Source organism: Notechis scutatus, chromosome 1 (genome assembly GCF_049901735.1).
Source record: "Notechis scutatus isolate UNSWTSFEM ecotype Mainland chromosome 1, rNotScu1.2, whole genome shotgun sequence".
Taxonomy (NCBI): domain Eukaryota; kingdom Metazoa; phylum Chordata; class Lepidosauria; order Squamata; family Elapidae; genus Notechis; species Notechis scutatus.
Window position 1 is genome coordinate 39,316,415 of NC_142009.1, and position 17,274 is coordinate 39,333,688.

At 35.0% G+C, this 17,274-nt stretch overlaps 1 protein-coding gene across 2 annotated transcripts in view; it reads right to left on the reverse strand.

The window, feature by feature from the left end:
* Positions 1 to 17,274, reverse strand: part of USP34 (ubiquitin specific peptidase 34) — a 142,568-nt gene that overhangs the window by 33,024 nt on the left and 92,270 nt on the right. For both annotated transcript variants that reach the window (XM_026676739.2, XM_087961324.1), the window contains exons 37-53: positions 15,189 to 15,313; positions 14,500 to 14,652; positions 14,204 to 14,308; positions 12,207 to 12,262; positions 11,985 to 12,105; positions 10,562 to 10,745; positions 8,097 to 8,260; positions 7,185 to 7,250; positions 5,464 to 5,610; positions 5,326 to 5,382; positions 5,109 to 5,186; positions 3,985 to 4,079; positions 3,654 to 3,826; positions 1,329 to 1,482; positions 894 to 972; positions 274 to 327; positions 88 to 183 (exon numbers count right to left, since the gene is read on the reverse strand). In XM_026676739.2, coding sequence (XP_026532524.1) covers positions 88 to 183; positions 274 to 327; positions 894 to 972; positions 1,329 to 1,482; positions 3,654 to 3,826; positions 3,985 to 4,079; positions 5,109 to 5,186; positions 5,326 to 5,382; positions 5,464 to 5,610; positions 7,185 to 7,250; positions 8,097 to 8,260; positions 10,562 to 10,745; positions 11,985 to 12,105; positions 12,207 to 12,262; positions 14,204 to 14,308; positions 14,500 to 14,652; positions 15,189 to 15,313 — 1,907 coding nt within the window. The remainder of the gene's footprint in view (positions 1 to 87; positions 184 to 273; positions 328 to 893; positions 973 to 1,328; positions 1,483 to 3,653; positions 3,827 to 3,984; positions 4,080 to 5,108; positions 5,187 to 5,325; positions 5,383 to 5,463; positions 5,611 to 7,184; positions 7,251 to 8,096; positions 8,261 to 10,561; positions 10,746 to 11,984; positions 12,106 to 12,206; positions 12,263 to 14,203; positions 14,309 to 14,499; positions 14,653 to 15,188; positions 15,314 to 17,274) is intronic.

Sequence of the window (17,274 nt, forward strand, 5' to 3'; positions counted from 1 at the left end):
ACAATCTAATGATGAAATCTGAATCAGAATCATTATAAATTTGTGTTGTTTGAAGTATAATAATTTATAATTATAGGAAGCACATACTTCTAGTAGTTCAGAAGAAACATCAAATGTATAATCTTTGCCATTTTCTTCTTCTGGTTCCATTCGTTTATAGAAGAGCATGTATGCACTGTGAGTCTTAGAAAAGAAAAACAAACACTTCATTGAAATCAGAAAAGTGGAAGATAATTGAAAGATGATAGTCTACACTAATATAAAATTAGGTACCTTTTCAAAAGAGAAATCCATGAATTTATCAGTGACAGAGTCATAGGTTTTCGTCTGGGGGAAAAAAAAATATCTTAGAAGGAATACATTTTCTTTGTATTGTTACTTTCTGCTAACTGTACAAATATCAACACTACTTTACATTACATATTGCAAATGTAATTTGTTTGAATGGATATAAATAATTTTCTACACTTTAGTACTGAATACAATAGTATGATAACTGTCTATTATGTAGGACTGTCTTATGCATACAATTATAATTACAAGTTGTTGCAACAGTAATATATGGAAATGTAATTAAGTGAATAATAGATAACTATCTATTATTAAAGTCAATGAATGGATTAATATATTTTAAGTGTGTATTGGAATCTTACTTCCATAGTTTTTGATCAAGAATGTTTTGAAAGCTTCATTGCATTTTACTTGGGTAATTTTTTTCCCCAATTTTCCTTTCTTTCTTTTGTTTGCTAGGATGGCACCTTATTGTCAAGCCAGAGGCTTTCTGAGCTAGTTTTGATTGTAGCGGATAAATATGCAATGAAATAGCGATGCCATTAACAAGGCCTACAACAACACATGTTCCTTTTAAATAGCATTAAAAACATACAACTCACTGTCATTTCTCCACCAAAACATTCAGAAGCCAACTGAGCAGAATCGAATGGCTTTACTTCAGCATCATTGAACAGATACCTAGAAAATGCAAAACATTGGGTATTAAGCTGATTCATATAACACTAAAATATTCACTGCACTGAAGATAAATGAAAGTGAAATTCAATGAAGTTCTTAAATTTGTTATAATATTACAAGTAACAAAATTCAAGCAAAGTAAGTACAATCCTATCTACTAGTAAGATGAAATATTCCGCCATTGCTATTAAAGCTGGGACAGAATAAATGCCTGAAATCTTAATTAAGTAATGTCGGTAACTAATTTTGCAAAGACACAAATTTACCCAAAAACAACCTTTCATTTTCTGAGGTACAACAGTTGACAAATTATACACTACCATTAATCAAGTATTTAGTAAACATTCATAACTTACCACTTGTTGTTTTTGTAAGCATGAGGATTAACAATATCTCGGATAAAGCTGTAGTAATGCCCCCCATCAGCAGTTCCTGTATGGACAGTTACACCTATCAAATCATACTCATAACTCTTGGTCTCCTTTGAACTACTGCCATCATCCTTGAAACCTAAAATAATATATTATAAAATTTAGTATCTTACTGTCCTAGCCCTTAGAAAAGGTAACATTTATTTTACAATATATTTTGAAAAGAGACTTTAAATATACTGCTATTAAGGCACAATTCTTGAATGAAAACTTCCCAGCCTATCTTCAGTTGCTAATACTAATTAGTAATCTGTCACTGAACAGGTGCACATAAATAACAGTATCACTAGACATGTGGTTGGAAAAAAACAATAAAACAACATATAGATTAAAAACCAGAGATATTTTTATTGGGAATTATGCCTGAAAGTTATAATACAAAGATAACGTATTTAATTATTAATGTATTAACAGCAGCTAGAATTGTATTTGCACAAAATTGGAAAAATGAGAAGATTCCAACAGAGGAGGAAACAATTAAGAAAATAATGGAATGTGCAGAAATGAGTAGATTAACAATGGCAGTTAGAGAACAGGAGGAAAAGAGTATTATAAGATTTGGGATTTATTTTATGAATGGTTAGATAGAATAAGAAACTGAAATATGTAGTAACAGTAATAATATATTATAATTCATTAGTTTTGAATGAGCAAAAGAATAAATATAACTCAGCAAGGATGAGATATGTTTTCAAAAGATAACAATTATAATGTTAATGATAATATAATAATTGAACAGTGATATAAAATGTTGATTAGAACAGTTTATATAATATATATTATAATATATAATATTATGAACACATGATATATGTACCCAACCGACACACTGTAAAATTGAAAAATGGTTTTATTTGTTGTTTTTGTTGTTAAAATTAAAAAAAAACTTTTTCCCAAAAACAAACAAATAAATAAATAAATAAATAAATAAATAAATAAACAATAGTATCAGTGACAAGTGTGACAGGGGAAGGAGCAAAAGTTGCAGGAATATGATAAACACTGCTGGCTTTACTGCTAGAGTGCAAGTGCTTGAATTCCACTACAGGTAGTCCTTGATTTACTATCACAGTTGAACCTGAAATTAGTTTTAATTTATTGCTGTCGTTTAGTTAAGCACCCACACAAGCAGCTTGCAACAATCTCACTCAATGACCACAATCCTGACTCTCCCTATTGTGCTTGTTAAGTGGAATGTGGGATGCCATAGAATGTGGGGGAGGCTCAGTGCAGGCTTAAGTCCAAAATGTAGCACCTTCCCACTTCACATGTGATCTGACTGGGCCTCCCAAGGCTTTCCCTACTCCCTGAGGCATCCCATGGACAGCTTCCTCCCCTTTGGATTCTATAGGCCTGCTTCCTAGCTGGCTGGGCCCCACAGGTCTCAGGCCTGTTTCCTGTCCTCCCGGGGACCCATGGGCCTTGGACCTGCTTCCCCTGCCCTCTAGTTGCCAAACAAGGTTTGTCTCCTCTCCACCTGGTTACACTTTTCTTACTTTGAAAAAGCATGCCCTTCTGAAAAGTTATTTGATTGGCACACAACAACTGGGCGCTCTTTCAGAAATGTGATTTATGGAAGAAGTAAGTGGAGCAAATGGATGTCCAACTTTATGATGACATAACAGAAGGTGGGGGGATGCTGCAATGGCTGTAATTTCAGGTAGGGTTCTTAAGTCTATTTGTTCAGCAAAATGTTCAAACGTATACTTCAGTTGCAGTGGCTTCAAACTGCACCCTAATCCTGAAGCAGTGATGAGATTTCAGGCTGAATGAACATGACTTAATCTTCTTTCATTCTGTCATTTCACCAGCAGCTGTGGCTGGCATTTTCAGAGGCAGAGTAAGACCTACATCAATATACTATACTATAACCCTGCCTTCCCAGTCAATCTCCCCCACCACCAATGGAAAATAAAACATTTCACTTGGGACAGTAGAAAGCAATGAACAACGAATGGCAAGGGTCTAAGGGCTTTCTTGAGGAAAATCATGGCAACCATGTCATTCTGAAAATATAACATTACATTCACATTATCCAGATGTGACTTTTTCGGGGGGGGAGAGATGGTGACCTATTGAGCTTTCCAATATCTATGTGAAAAGCTCAGGAAGCACCAGCTTTTTTAATCAATACTTTTGCTTACCTCTCCATGATGACTGCCCAATATTATCCAAAAATTTCATGCAAATTGGTTAAAATAGTCAACAGATTTAATAGAAATTTTTTTGAAGATGAATAAAATCAAATACCTTCTTTTCTGTCATTTTTTCCCATGAGAAAATCTTCAGTATAAGGGGTCATATCCAAACGTAAAGGAAATGAGAAGTGTGTGTTGACCTTTTCCTTCATCATAGTAACCATGTTAAAAGTATATCTCATTGTATTAAAGCTTAAGATTCGAGGTAGTTTCTTAAAACATGCCCTAGAACCAGAAGAAAATATTCCTTTTTTAATGCTTTACCCCACTTTCAAAGCATCATATATTTAGAGTATAAGTACACAGTATTTAGGAACACGATGTATTTAATGTTTAGCAAATTAAAACAGAATAAACTAAAAGCTTTCTTCCTCCCATTTTACCTTTTTTCGGCCCGTACTTTCTTCCCGCAGTGTGAACAAGTATACATGTTATCACCTTCTAGGGTATCTTTAATAGTAACTTCATCAAGAGATTCCTATATATAAGGAAAGTTCATTTAAAGTAAAGGAATTTACAATAATAATAATTCATTATTAAATTTTATTTCTCAAATAGATGTTAACAAAAGTTGCTATTAAATTATTAATTTAAGGAGCCAACCATGAAGTTTCTGGGGACAAAAAATATCATAAAGCTACTGATGCAAACATATACAACTAAGTCTGCCATTGCTATGCACATTTCCCCCCCAAAAAAGCAAAATCTGAAACTTGAGAGTAGTTGAAAGTAGAGAGGAAAAATTACTGCTTGAAATTTTAGGGTGGTTTTGGCCTTCATTATTGACAATACTGGCCTAAATGAAATAATGGTCTGGTTCAGAAGAAAAAAAAAATATTTTTGTGTTCCCAGGTGCTGGAAAGAGCATATCCAGAGATTTTGGAGGCACTGCCATTCAAAACAAGCAATACCATTAAAGAGCATGACAATTTAATTTGATGTGGTGCTATTTGGGAGATCTCAAATAGCCAAAAGATCTGCAATGTTAGACTAGAATAAATAACATAGTTGGAAGGACCTTGGAGGTCTTCTAGTCCAACCCCCTGCTTAGGCAGGAAACCCTACAACACTTCAGACAAATGGTTATCGAATCTCTTCTTAAAAACTTCCTGTGTTGGAGCATTTACAATTTCTGGAGGCAAGTTGTTCCACTGATTAATTGTTCCAACTGTCAGGAAATTTGTCCTTAGTTCTAAGTTGCTTCTCTCCTTGATTATTTTTCACCCATTGCTTCTTGTTCTACCTTCAGGTGCTTTGGAGAATAGGTTGACTCCCTCTTCTTTGTAGCACCCTCTGAGATATCAGAACACTTCTATCATGTCACCCCTGGTCCTTCTTTTCTTCAAACTAGACATACCCAGTTCCAGCAACTGTTCTTTGTATGCTTTAGCCTCCAGTCCCCTAATCATCTTGCTCTTCTCTGTACTCTTTTTAGAGTCTCAACATCTTTTTTATACCTTGGCAACCAAAACTTGATATAGTATGTTATTGCTATGGTTTTACTTACATAAATATTCTTCATATCTGCTACTTGACATCTTACTGTATAAAATTCTTCAGCAGTTTGGCTAACATGTTCACAGTCCTAAATAATAATAGTCGTAACAGATCAAACCAACAGTATCAATAGGAGTTTGTAAATATAAAGCCAATGCTTGCACCCCCCACCCCCCAAAAAGAAACCTAGTTGAAGGAAACAATGGACAGTAAAAGTATGAACTCACCAGAGAAACAACATTGTTTGTGATAATACCTCCAAACAAGCTTTTCACAGTATTCTTCTGTGGATGAATGAATTAATTTTAGTCAAAATAGGGGGAAATGTTTCAAGCACATTAAAAAAAATATTTCTTTAGACTTACCAATTCTGGGGACATTTCCTCAATTTTTGTTATAAGATCTGTAAAAAATTCTGTCATGTCCTTTTGTTCACCAGTATTTAGTGGCTGTTTATCCATGGTGTATGTTTTGCAGAATGGCCTTGGATTATATGCCTTGCATTCACTTTCCTTTGTTTAGAAACCAGGAAAACAAGCAATTAATTGTTAAGGACACACAGCAGGTAGTGCATGTGTTTGTTAAAAGTTGTTAGTATGGCTAAGTCTGCTCATGAACTGCTTTTGATCTGGATCCTTTTGTTTGCTATAGGAATAAAATGAAGTAGGAAGTCAAGTCTGTAGTCTGTTTGGTAAAGTAATTAGGATACTAACATAGTTCTGCTCATAATAATCATAGCACAAGAAATGCTCTTGGCTTACAGTTTTGGCATGTGGAAGATCAATCAGTTACAGATAGAATGGGGTATTCTAATAGTTTAGCAATTTCTACTGATAGTAGAATCAATGTGAGAAATGGAAATCCATGCACCTAGTATACTTATTTGCTTAAGAGAATCTTTATAGGACAATATCTAATCTAGTATAGCCAACCCACTAAAAACTGTGCAACCTTTTTTATTTTTTTGGCAAGTCTATTTCTTCTCTTTCCTTGCCCTATTTTTTTCATTCACTTTCCCTTTTCTTCCTCATTGCCTTGTACAGAGAGTCCTTCCTCCCTACTTTGCTTGGCAGTAAGATCTTGTTCGCAGCCTTTCTTTCTCCTAGCTTAGCAAAGGCCTCTCAAAGAAGAGTTATCAGAATCCTCCTTTAATCTCCTTCCCAGTGCCAAGATCCTGGCCCATCTTCTCTGATCAGACTTTACCTCCAAACTTCTCAGGTACTGGGACAGTCTCAGAAGCAGAGCCTGCTACAGAGCATCAGAGTGAGCACAGGTCCTTGGGCAACGGTGCTGAACAGTGCAAGAGGCCATGGAGTGCCAACTATTTAGCCTACCAACAAAGCCCAACTATGGCTTGAGATCCACTGGGCCTGGCTGAACTGAAATGAGCTGCTAGGCCACCAGCATGGGTTCTCTTCCTAGAGTGTTTCAATGACTGCAAGTCAATGCAGCACTCAACACCTGGGTCCTGGTGGACAATATTTCAGCTCCTGCAAAATACTGTTGTGGGTTCCAAGTGAGAACCTCTCTTAAGAGCATAATTCTCTCTCCTTGAGTCTGCACTCTGCATATACCACACACAATTTGCACAAATGGCTTTTTCTCAATGCTTATGCTGCAATACCAATCGTTGCCTCCATATGGGAAAAAAGATTGGAATCTTCCAGTACTGGGAAAAGAGACAATTATATAAATATCCTGCATGCATAAAAATCAAAAGCAATTGCTGTGGGCCATTCAAATTCTGCAACTTCAGTCCAACAAGGTCTAACTTTAATTTTCATTTCTTTCTTTTTCTGCCTTGCAAGAGACAACTTATGCAAAGAAAACAAAAATCAACAAAACAGTCGAAATACGAGCATCTGTGAACATTCAATATGGAAGCAAAGATGAAAAGTGGATGAAGGTTTCCATTTCTGCCCATTTTTTTTCAAGGATTTGTCAAACAGTGAACATAAGGGAGAGCTCACTGATGCTTGGATTACAGAAAGTCAATAAAAAGGTTTAAATACTAAGGCCATTAAGATATTTTATCTGGTATAAGTTATCATAAGGACATATCTTTCAAAAGATTTTTAAAACTTACCATTAAATGTGTGAACATTTTCTGAAGTTCTAAAAGAGTAGTCTTGTGTTTCATGTCCTCAGAATACTTTTTTAAAAATAATACATGAAGGAAAAGGTTGAAATGGAAAAACAACACATAAAATTGGTTTTGTGAAGTTAGTAAACTAATTAAAAAAAATCTTTTATTACAAATGTTAAAAAAATACAGCATTTTACAAGAAACCTACTTAAAACCATTCAAGAAATTGTATTCATTTATTTAACTAAATGTATATGGCTGCCCAATTCACTCTCAGTGATTCTGGGCAGTTTACAAGGATAAACCTAAATAAAATAAGCAATAACCCCCCCATCCTGTTGGTGACAATAATCAGACAAGCCACTTGATGGGCTTTGTATCACTTGGAGTCCCCAGGCCAATTGATAGAACCATCTCTTCAGGGCCTTGTTTAAAGTTTAAACAAAAAAAAAAAAAGCTTGCAAAATTTTTAAGGTTTAAAACTTTTATTACAAAACACAATTAGGAGATTTAGCATTTATTTTAAAGTTGGAAATTAAGAGTACCAATGAAATTAAAAATTGGAATTAAAATATGTGAATTTTTCTTTTGTTCAAAGAACCCTAACTAAATAACACTGGAATGGGCACCATTCTGATAGTACTGTGTTCAAATGATCTAATTTTAAAATGGGGACATATGTAAACATAAACAATTGTCTTACTATACATTAAGTTTTGTATATTTATCTAACCTATTTTTTTCAGGTAGACCCAGATAGCTTTGCCAGAATATCTTTTATCAGGATGGCTATTTTGCAGGAAAGCTTTGCTTAAAACTGTAATTGATTCAATAAACTGACTTTTACTGACTTCATAGTGATATTAATTGAAATATTAAAATCCGTATCAAGTTAAAAGTAGAATGCCATACCTTTGCAGTAAAAATGGCTTGTCTGGCTTCTGGAATCATATATAATTGTTGAATGGTTGATGCCAAGTAACAAGTCGCTCCAAGGTTGGTTAATCCCACAAACCTGCATTCAGCTCTAACATCATCATGTGGCCAATAATCCCATTTATAAGGTGCATGAGAAGCTGAAATTGTGACATTAAGGTAATTTTATTTCCGAGTATATATTTTAAAATCCTTAATTATTTCATCTTCTGAGTGAATAAAACCAGCAACCAGTCTATTCTCCCTTCTCAGGCCCCACATTTTGTCATGTTCTCATGAAAATGTATTTCCTCTTCTGCATGCGTAAACCACTCATATGCTACCTCTGGAACCCAGGTTCTATCTCAAAAGCAATAATGGAGTGTGTCTAAAAAAGAGAACTAAAGTTTGCTTGTTTTTTTAAAAGAGAAAAATAACATAAAAATTTGAAAAAAAGATCTGACAAGGAACTGGATCTTGCTCAAGGACTAGATTCTATCTTCTGCAGTCTACTTGGTAGGGATTTTGATTGAGGAAGCCCCATTCAGGTATCCTTCTCACTGCTATAGAAAACCTGAATATTTATTATACCAGAGCTATTTCTAAAAGTAACATTTGTAAATCTGAAAATTTAAAACAAAATCTTTTGAAATGTATATGTTACCATAAGAATGATTTTCAAGAACCAAATTTTGGTTCAGAACCAAATTATTATCACTAGTATTACCACCATCATAATTATTATTACCACTATGATCATCATCACAATCACCACTACCAACTGACCATTGTACCTGCTGAAAAAGACACTAATTTATACCTGAAACAAAAAGTGCAACAGTAGCAATTGAAAGGCTTGGCATTTTCTTTTCTGCATCACTGCCAATTAAACACTTTGAAATCATATTTTTAATTTGTACTTTATGGTATATTTTTCTCTTTAGGCTCCTATTGCTCAAAAGCTTTATTATACTAATCAAAATAAATTGTAGACATCTATTTCATTTTGAGCTTATGTTGGGGTTCATTTTGTACTGATATTCCTGAGTTCTTTTAAGTTTTGGTTCATGAAATCTTTTAGACATTTCCCTATATAACATTTTGATTTTACTGGAAGGGATGTAACTATATTACCAAAATATCTTCAAGATGGGCTTAGTAATACAAATCTCCTTCACTTATGTTGCACCCAGCAATTGTGGATACAGCTGGGATGCAGACATACTGATTTAGTTCATTTCATTTTTGTTCTTTGCTTTCTATATCAGCCTTTCGGGTTGGCGGACTGTCATGGGGGGAGAGGGGATGGTTTTGTGCGAGGGGAAGGCGTGCGTGCAGGCACACACAGCTTCATTTGTGTGAATGAGTGGGGCAAGCACCAGTGCCCACTGTTAACATGAGTGGGGCTGTGCGCTTGCCAGCCCACCGCTCATGAAGCTCGGTTGCAAATGGTAGCGGGCCATGGCCCACAGATTGGGGACCCCTGTTCTGACTGACACAACTGGTTCACTTAACAGTAATGGTATTGAGCTTTCTTTCCCAACAGGGCCGGTTTATATTTTTCTACAACACTATTCAGAGGTAGGAGAGAGCATTCTCAATTTCTGTTCGAGTGGGAAAAACTTTTTTTTTCTTTTCTGCCTAGTAGAATGAAAAGCTTAACTTCTCAGACACATAAAATTCAGAGTATAATTTCTGTGTCCCAATAATTAGCAAGGAACCATTTATTCATTTTGAGAGAAAATAAAAATCTTATCTTTGATCTGGATATAAACTATTTTTCTCTCTTTACTTGGCACTAGGAAATGATAAAAGGATGGTGCCCCAAGAAGAAACTTGGTGAAATTAAAGTAGCATTCATATCAGCTGCATTTCACTCATGATCCATAGTAACTCCTATCTGCTTTAGCACATTCTAATAGATATCAGCTTCATATCAAAATAAAGCAACTTGAATGGAGAAAAACATCTTTTGTCAATTCAAAACTGAGTTCAGCGTGATTCTGATATGTATTAAAGTGCATCAAAATGTTTATGATGAATTAGAATTGCAAATAAACATGAAACATAAGAGACATCAAAATAAACATCAATATTTTCTAATGTTATATTCAGAGAGCATAATATTAGGGAAGACTTCTCATGGTGGGGCAATAGATGGCAGCAACTTAGCCATCTAAATATTCCTGGCTGCTGAAGTGCTTACAAATACAATTTTTAATTAGGAATATTCAGGGATGGGTAAGTTTTTTGTTTTTGATTGATTAAATGTATATGTTGCTCATCTCCTGATAGGTCCTGATAGGGCCACTTTTTTTTACAAGGATACAACAATATCTTAATATATTTCTAAACCTAATCAACATCCTAACAAATTTTGTAACCTAAAGGAAAAATACAAAGAAATTGAAATTATCTTCTTACTCACAGAATATTGAGAAATTTGAAAAAAATATTCTTACACTGCATATGTTGTGCCATAACCCAGTTGTGGAGGAGCCTGTAGTTTTCTACAGAACCTTTTACCATTTCTACCAATAAATCATAAGCAGCAGCCCTTGAAGAATGTGACTTGCATTTTGGCTGTTGTCGATCTTTTAGACTTGGCAATAAGAACAGAAGGTTAAAAATATCTCTCAAGAATTCCTATAAAATAAAGGAAATATAAAAGCTTGACATCAACATTTACTTGGTGGAATATTCTACGTAGAATTTAATATTGGAATCTGAAGAGTCACTGTGGGCACTTATTCCGTCCCCCCAAGATAGTAGTTTGTAATCAACTTTTCTCATCCCACAAAGACTGAAAAACTATGTGATACTAATTGTCACAAAGTCCTTTTCCTGTTCAGCACCAATTGGTACTTGCCTGAAAATGCTAAAACATCACCTGGTAACAAAGTAAGCCAAATCTAAGTTGGCTAAAAGGTGGCTAACACTCCAGTCAAAAAGTTTCCCCCAAAATCTTCACCTGAGATAAGAGCCAAGGATAGGATTAACTAAGCTATTACTTCATACAGGCTAAACAATTCAAGTCTGCCTCTAAAGGAAAAGAGGGGGGGAAAGAAGTTTGTGAAAACTCATAGAAACTGCTATTTGTTATTTAAATTTGTATCCATATTAGATAGTGAATTGATACTGAAACAAATATACACTACAAAACTATTAAAATCTAATTAAACTATTCAATTAGTGCTACAATAATTATATATTAACTAAAAACACTTGGCTAAATAGAAAGGCCTTAATTCATTTTATAAAAATGGAAAGAAAGAAGGCTAATCACAGCAACTTTATTTTCTATTAATTCAATTAAAGTGCTGAAATGTACATTAAAAAAAACTGAAGTAAGGGGAAATTTGGGCATGGTCATAGCAAGGAGCCCTAAGCTTCTGGATCTGCAAACAAATGACATAATATCTTCATATGTCTTTCATTTCCAAAGTCTTTGCCTCCCTAAATCTTGATCATATACAACCTCTGAATAATTCATTAAATCAAATTATTGCATATGTCTTACATTCATTTGCCACTATGAATTATATACACTGACAATACAAGGATCTTGAGAAATTAATGCTGCCCTGAGTGGAATCAGTGTCATAATCACTGATTAATTAGGATTTTCAAAATTAACTATATGTACCTGAGGCTCAAACTATGCTTATCATGGAAACTGCTGCCTTTGCTTCACAGTCAAGTATTTTTCTCCTAATACAAAGTTTATGTGATCTTTCAAACTGCAATTTTGAGTAGAAATATTAAAAAAGAAGTAGTAAGAAAACATTCACATATATCTTACAGCAGTATTCACACTTAAGGGAAAATGTAATAAGTATTACAAGATCAAGTACTACAATCCTGGTTTAGTTCTTTAGATCTTACCTGCCCCTCTCGGGAAAATTTAAAAGGTGGTTTATGTTTGATAACACTTGTTGCTAAACGTAGGAGACCTGTAAGGCCATCATCTTCAGTATTACCATCTTGATGATCAAGAATTTCTCTGCTGTAAAAGATAAAAGAGAATTTTCTGTTATTAAAATAATATTTTGATGGAAATTATTTTAAACCAAATATTTTAAAGAAATTAACAAGATTAAAGCTTACCTTCGAATACAATCAGCCAAATGTCTTGCTAAGGCATCTAAATCAAGTAAAGTTGTCTAAGTTAAAAGAAACAAAATGAAATTGTAAATGCAGAGCAATTATTAAAAGATTGATTGTATTGAGAAAAGTTTTAGAATATATTTTAATAAACAATATACTGTACATAAATACAATCTGACTGGGGTTGCCTAATGCAGACTTCCAACCTTTGATTTTATGATCAAATGTTCTACCTATACTTGAATTATATGCCTTTAGAGGTGGTCCTCAACATGACCATAATTGGGACCAGTATCTTGATTGTTCAGTGAAGCAGTTGTTAAGCAAAACACCCATGTGATTGCTTTGCTCAATGACTGCAATCCTGACACTCCTGATTGCAACTGTTATGTGATTCTTTTCATCATTAAGTTGATAGAATCCCAGGTAGAATATGGGGTGTCTGAGGTGGATAGGAGAGACCCTAGGAGGAACTGTTCAGGAGCTGAAAATCATCCCTGCTGAAATCAAAGCAAGAGCCAGCTTTCAGCATGAGACAGTCGCACATAGCCTGTGCTGGGCCTCCCACAGTCTCTCCCATACCTATGAGGTAACCTGTGTTTCTTACATTACATTACCACTGCTTGTCTACTCTGGTGCCTATCAAAATGCAAAAATTCCAGCATGCTGGAACAAGTTTGCAAAGATTCTCTCAGACAGTGCTTGGCTTCCTGACAGTTAAATCCATTACGCAGAGAGGAAGCAGATCTCTTGGAATCTGCTTCATAATTTTAACCCTCAGGATCCCAAGCGAAAGCCAATCTCCTCTAGGAATCTGCTTGGTGCTGCCTTGCTCCTCTAGAAATCTGCACACAAATGGGAAGAAAGAGTTTGTACATGTGGGTATGTGTAAAAGGGAGAGGATGGGTGAGTTTGAGAGTGGGGAAAAAAGAGCAGAAAAAAGTGGGGGAAGAGGGAGAGAAACCAGTTGGGAGTGCAAGAGAAAAAGAAAGGGGAGAAAAAGAAAGCGTCACTTTTATTCTTCCTACTCAATTTACCGGATAAAACAGCCAACCTCAAATTTTTCTATTTAGCATTTTTTCCAGTTTGAAAATAAATGAAACGGGCAGATAACTACAAATTATATTTTCTTTTATTATTACGAAGTTTCATAATGGATTCACTTTTTTTAAAAAAAAAAGTAGTCTATCATTTTATCTATAAACTCTCTCCCTCCTCTTACTTAACAAGGACAAACCACAGATTTCACATCCATTTTTCCTCACCCTACTTGCCAGGCCAAAACCCAGAAAAAACAATTATATACAGTAGGTATTTGCTGATGGTTTGATTGTACATACAAATTATTCTAGTTGTGAAATTTTTAAAAAATGCTAAGGATGTTAAAAGGCATTTGAGTTTGTATAAAATGAATACATACCCCAAAAGTCAGCAAAGCAAATTAACCAATACTGCACAAGCAGTCTACACTTACACACTGCCAAAGGCATCAAGTGCTATTGTGTATACAAACACAAGGACACCAAATATACATATCTTTATATTACCTGCCTACAAAATAAAATGCCACACAACACACACGCATTATATGAACTTTGCCTGGAACAATCATAAAATTCAAAACAAAGCCATAACCATTTTTTATTCTAAAATAGGGAGAAAAACAAAGTTTTTTTTTCTTCTCAAAGCAAACTCAGCATGTTCAAAATTACTGTTTTTGAAGTTGGAATATTTTGATACTGAAATGTTTTAAATATTCATAAAAAGTACTCTTAGATTTGGTGGTTTGCCAAGTGGTAAATGGTTAATACAATAGCATTATAGAATAGGGCAATGTATTATCTGTTGTAAATCTGCTTTGACAACCATCTTTACAAAGTTACAGAAGTCCAGTTTTGCTGGGCTTGTGTAAATTTAGCAAGGTGAGATCAGATAGTCTCTTATATAGACTTAGAAATGGGAAAATAAACCTTTAACCTGAAATCAGTTATGCTTACCTGACTAGCATCTTTTACATGTATATTATCTATTAGTTTGCATAGCAACCAGAAATATTCTTTACAGCCAGGCTGTAAAATGGGTTCTTCTTCATAATCCTCAATCTGGGGAGTGGGGGAGGAAGAAGGAAGAAAAAAGAGGGTTAGTTTTTTTTTTGTCCCCAACTTTGTTCAAAAATCTTGCTAAGTAAAAAAAAAATCCTAAAACATTATAAGGAACAGAATAGGATGAAGATGATGATTTATTATGCAACATAATTTCATATAAATGAAATAGGTAACCTTTTTTGTTTTACCTTAATAGGTTTCAGTGCCTGGGCATCAGGAAGAAATTTAAGCAGTGTTGAGGCAGCTAGCAGCAGGAAAGACCTATTTATGGAATCTCCTCCATCCAACCCCGACAGCGATAATTTATAGAGACCATTACAAGATTCATGGCGAACTGCAGTCTGAAATTGAAATAAAGAATTACAATTAAATCAAAACAATTCAAATCAAAACAATTCTTATTTTCTTTATTTTTAGATTTATAAACTTTTCAATATGCCTATCTGCTATCAATATTGTGAACTAAGCATTTGTATCAATAATTTTCATTCATTATAAACAAGATGCTAGAACATTTTGGAATCTAAAACCCCAACAAAGAATTAATAGTGGGAAATTACAAATTATATTGTAAATATTGAAGGAGACAGTTATTTTGTATAATAGATTGCAAGGACTTATGCATGCTACCTAGAAGATAACAATAGGGGTTGATGGATCCAGGAGGAATTGGTTTTGAATAAATAGGAATATGACTGAACCATTCATTTAAAAAAAAACTTGAGTTAGGGAAACTAAATACAATATTTAAAATACTAATAAATCCATACTAGAGTAATAAGTCATTTTCTTCATTCCTAAAATGTCTCAACAGATATATTTAACCTACTTTTAGCTTATTTCTTATACTAAACTAGAAATTGTTTTCGAAGCTTACCTCTGGAATTAGAAGAGTAAGTTTCTTCAGCCAATCATGTAAATTATCACTATCTGCTAGGCTGGACTTTACTAAAGAGCAACAGTGAGCCCAACTCACTAACAACCACATTGAATAGTGAGTAACTAAAAGAAGAATCAAAAACATTAATTATACATTACATATATGCCATTTTGTATTTTTTTCAAATTAAAATAAATTATGTTAGAATGAGAAATTGTGTTGGCTGAAAAATAGTTACTACTTCTTGACCTTTGACCACAATTAAACCCAGATATTCACATGACTGTCTCAACTCAATGACAGCAATTCCAGTTCTCTCCGTTGTAGTTAATTAAGTGACTGCACCAGGATACCTCAGAGGTTGGGAGGTAGGAGGCCCAGGACTCACTGATACATGAAAACCTGACACGGGTCAGCTGGATAGGCCTACCATTGCCTAGGCCTTCTTTCTGTTTTCCCCATGCCTGGAACACTTGAGATGACCAGATCCATTGTACACACAAATCAGATTGTCTTTGCTAGCTTTTTAGTTACACCTTGCTGTTAGCAGCTGCAGAGAAAGGAAAAAGTAAATAGACCTAGACATAGTGGGGCAGGGAAAAGACCCATGTGTCGGTGGGCCTATCTTGACTGAGGCCTGGCTGAGGCATTCTGGCCATGGTTGGACAGGAGGAAGGCCCGGGTCTCTCAGGAGTAGCAATGCAGGGAAGAGATCTGCATGCCAATAATCCTAGCAATCTGAGGCCTTCCAGGCATGGTGGAGGATTGGGCCTCTTGTGAGTGCTACACTGGTGGGCCTAGCTGGCCAAAGTTTCCCAGATTGCAAGGGGAAGAAGTTGCAATGTTCCTGCAGTTGTAAGGGCAGGAATGCTGCCAACTGAATTTTGATGAAGAGTCGGTGAGAGCGCTGCAACGGTGGGGACTCTGAGCAGGGATCATTTCCTTTAAGATGCTTTGTAGTTTATTCCCAGCTATCGCAATAATCTTTCCCCAAAAAGGAAGGCTGGAGACTGGGTGATAATTATTCAATACTTTGGATATAGAAAAGGCCAATTAACATGCCCTCCTCTTATTTTCTTATTTCAAAGCTACCAGTAATATCTCCTTTCACAACAAAGTGTTTAACAGTCTTCCTGGTACAGAAAATTACCTCCCACCTAACTACCTGAAAGAACCAAGAGAGGCAAGGATTCAGGTACAGGAGGAAGAGAACAGATATCACCTTATTCACTTCATTTGAAGTCATGGATCAAAAGAAATCCCAGTAACTACACAAGACTATGTCCCGAGTCATTATCCTGTACTCTGACCAAATGATGACAAAATTTGAATTAATCTGGGGAATTTTGATAGTGGAATATGTGAACTGATGACAGCAACCTTGAGGCCTTTCTAAAAAGCAATTGACTATTCAATGTCAACTTGTTAATGCAATAAAAGAAGTATTTCACCCCTTATCATCATGGAATAAGTTTGAAAGTAGATTTGAACTCCACTGGCACTGTAGGCATTGCTTCTGTTATTTCATCTTCTGAAGGTAAAAGGAGACATCTGAGATTGGCCAAAAGAGGGAGACTACCTTAGAGGTAATTTCATCAAGGGACTGAATAATTTTACAATTCCAATAGTGAACCAGGCTCTCAATGGATTAATTCACCATCTGTCAGGAAATTCTCCAAGTGCCTGCCAGAAGCTATTTGGGGTGGGAAAAGCAGTTGTACTTTCACAGGCAAGAATCTGCATTAGGGAGAAATAATGTGGCACTCCACCAGTGGTTTGGGACAAATTCTCACAGTCTGCTGCCACTGATGATGCTTGCTGGAACTAATTGTCACCAGAGTCAAACATCTGATTGCCACTTAATTATTATACTAATCTTTGACCTAAATTATTGCTTACATGTCTATCCTAAATATTCCTTCACTGGTTGTTTTTTTTTTTTTGAAGTATGGATGCTTTTCAGTTGCTAAACATGAAAGCAACTGTGAGAAAATCAATTGTTGGTATGTTTTTTTCTTTTCCACAGTTGGCCAAATCTCAAGAACTTGGTTCTACATGAGATATCAATTGATCAATATCAATA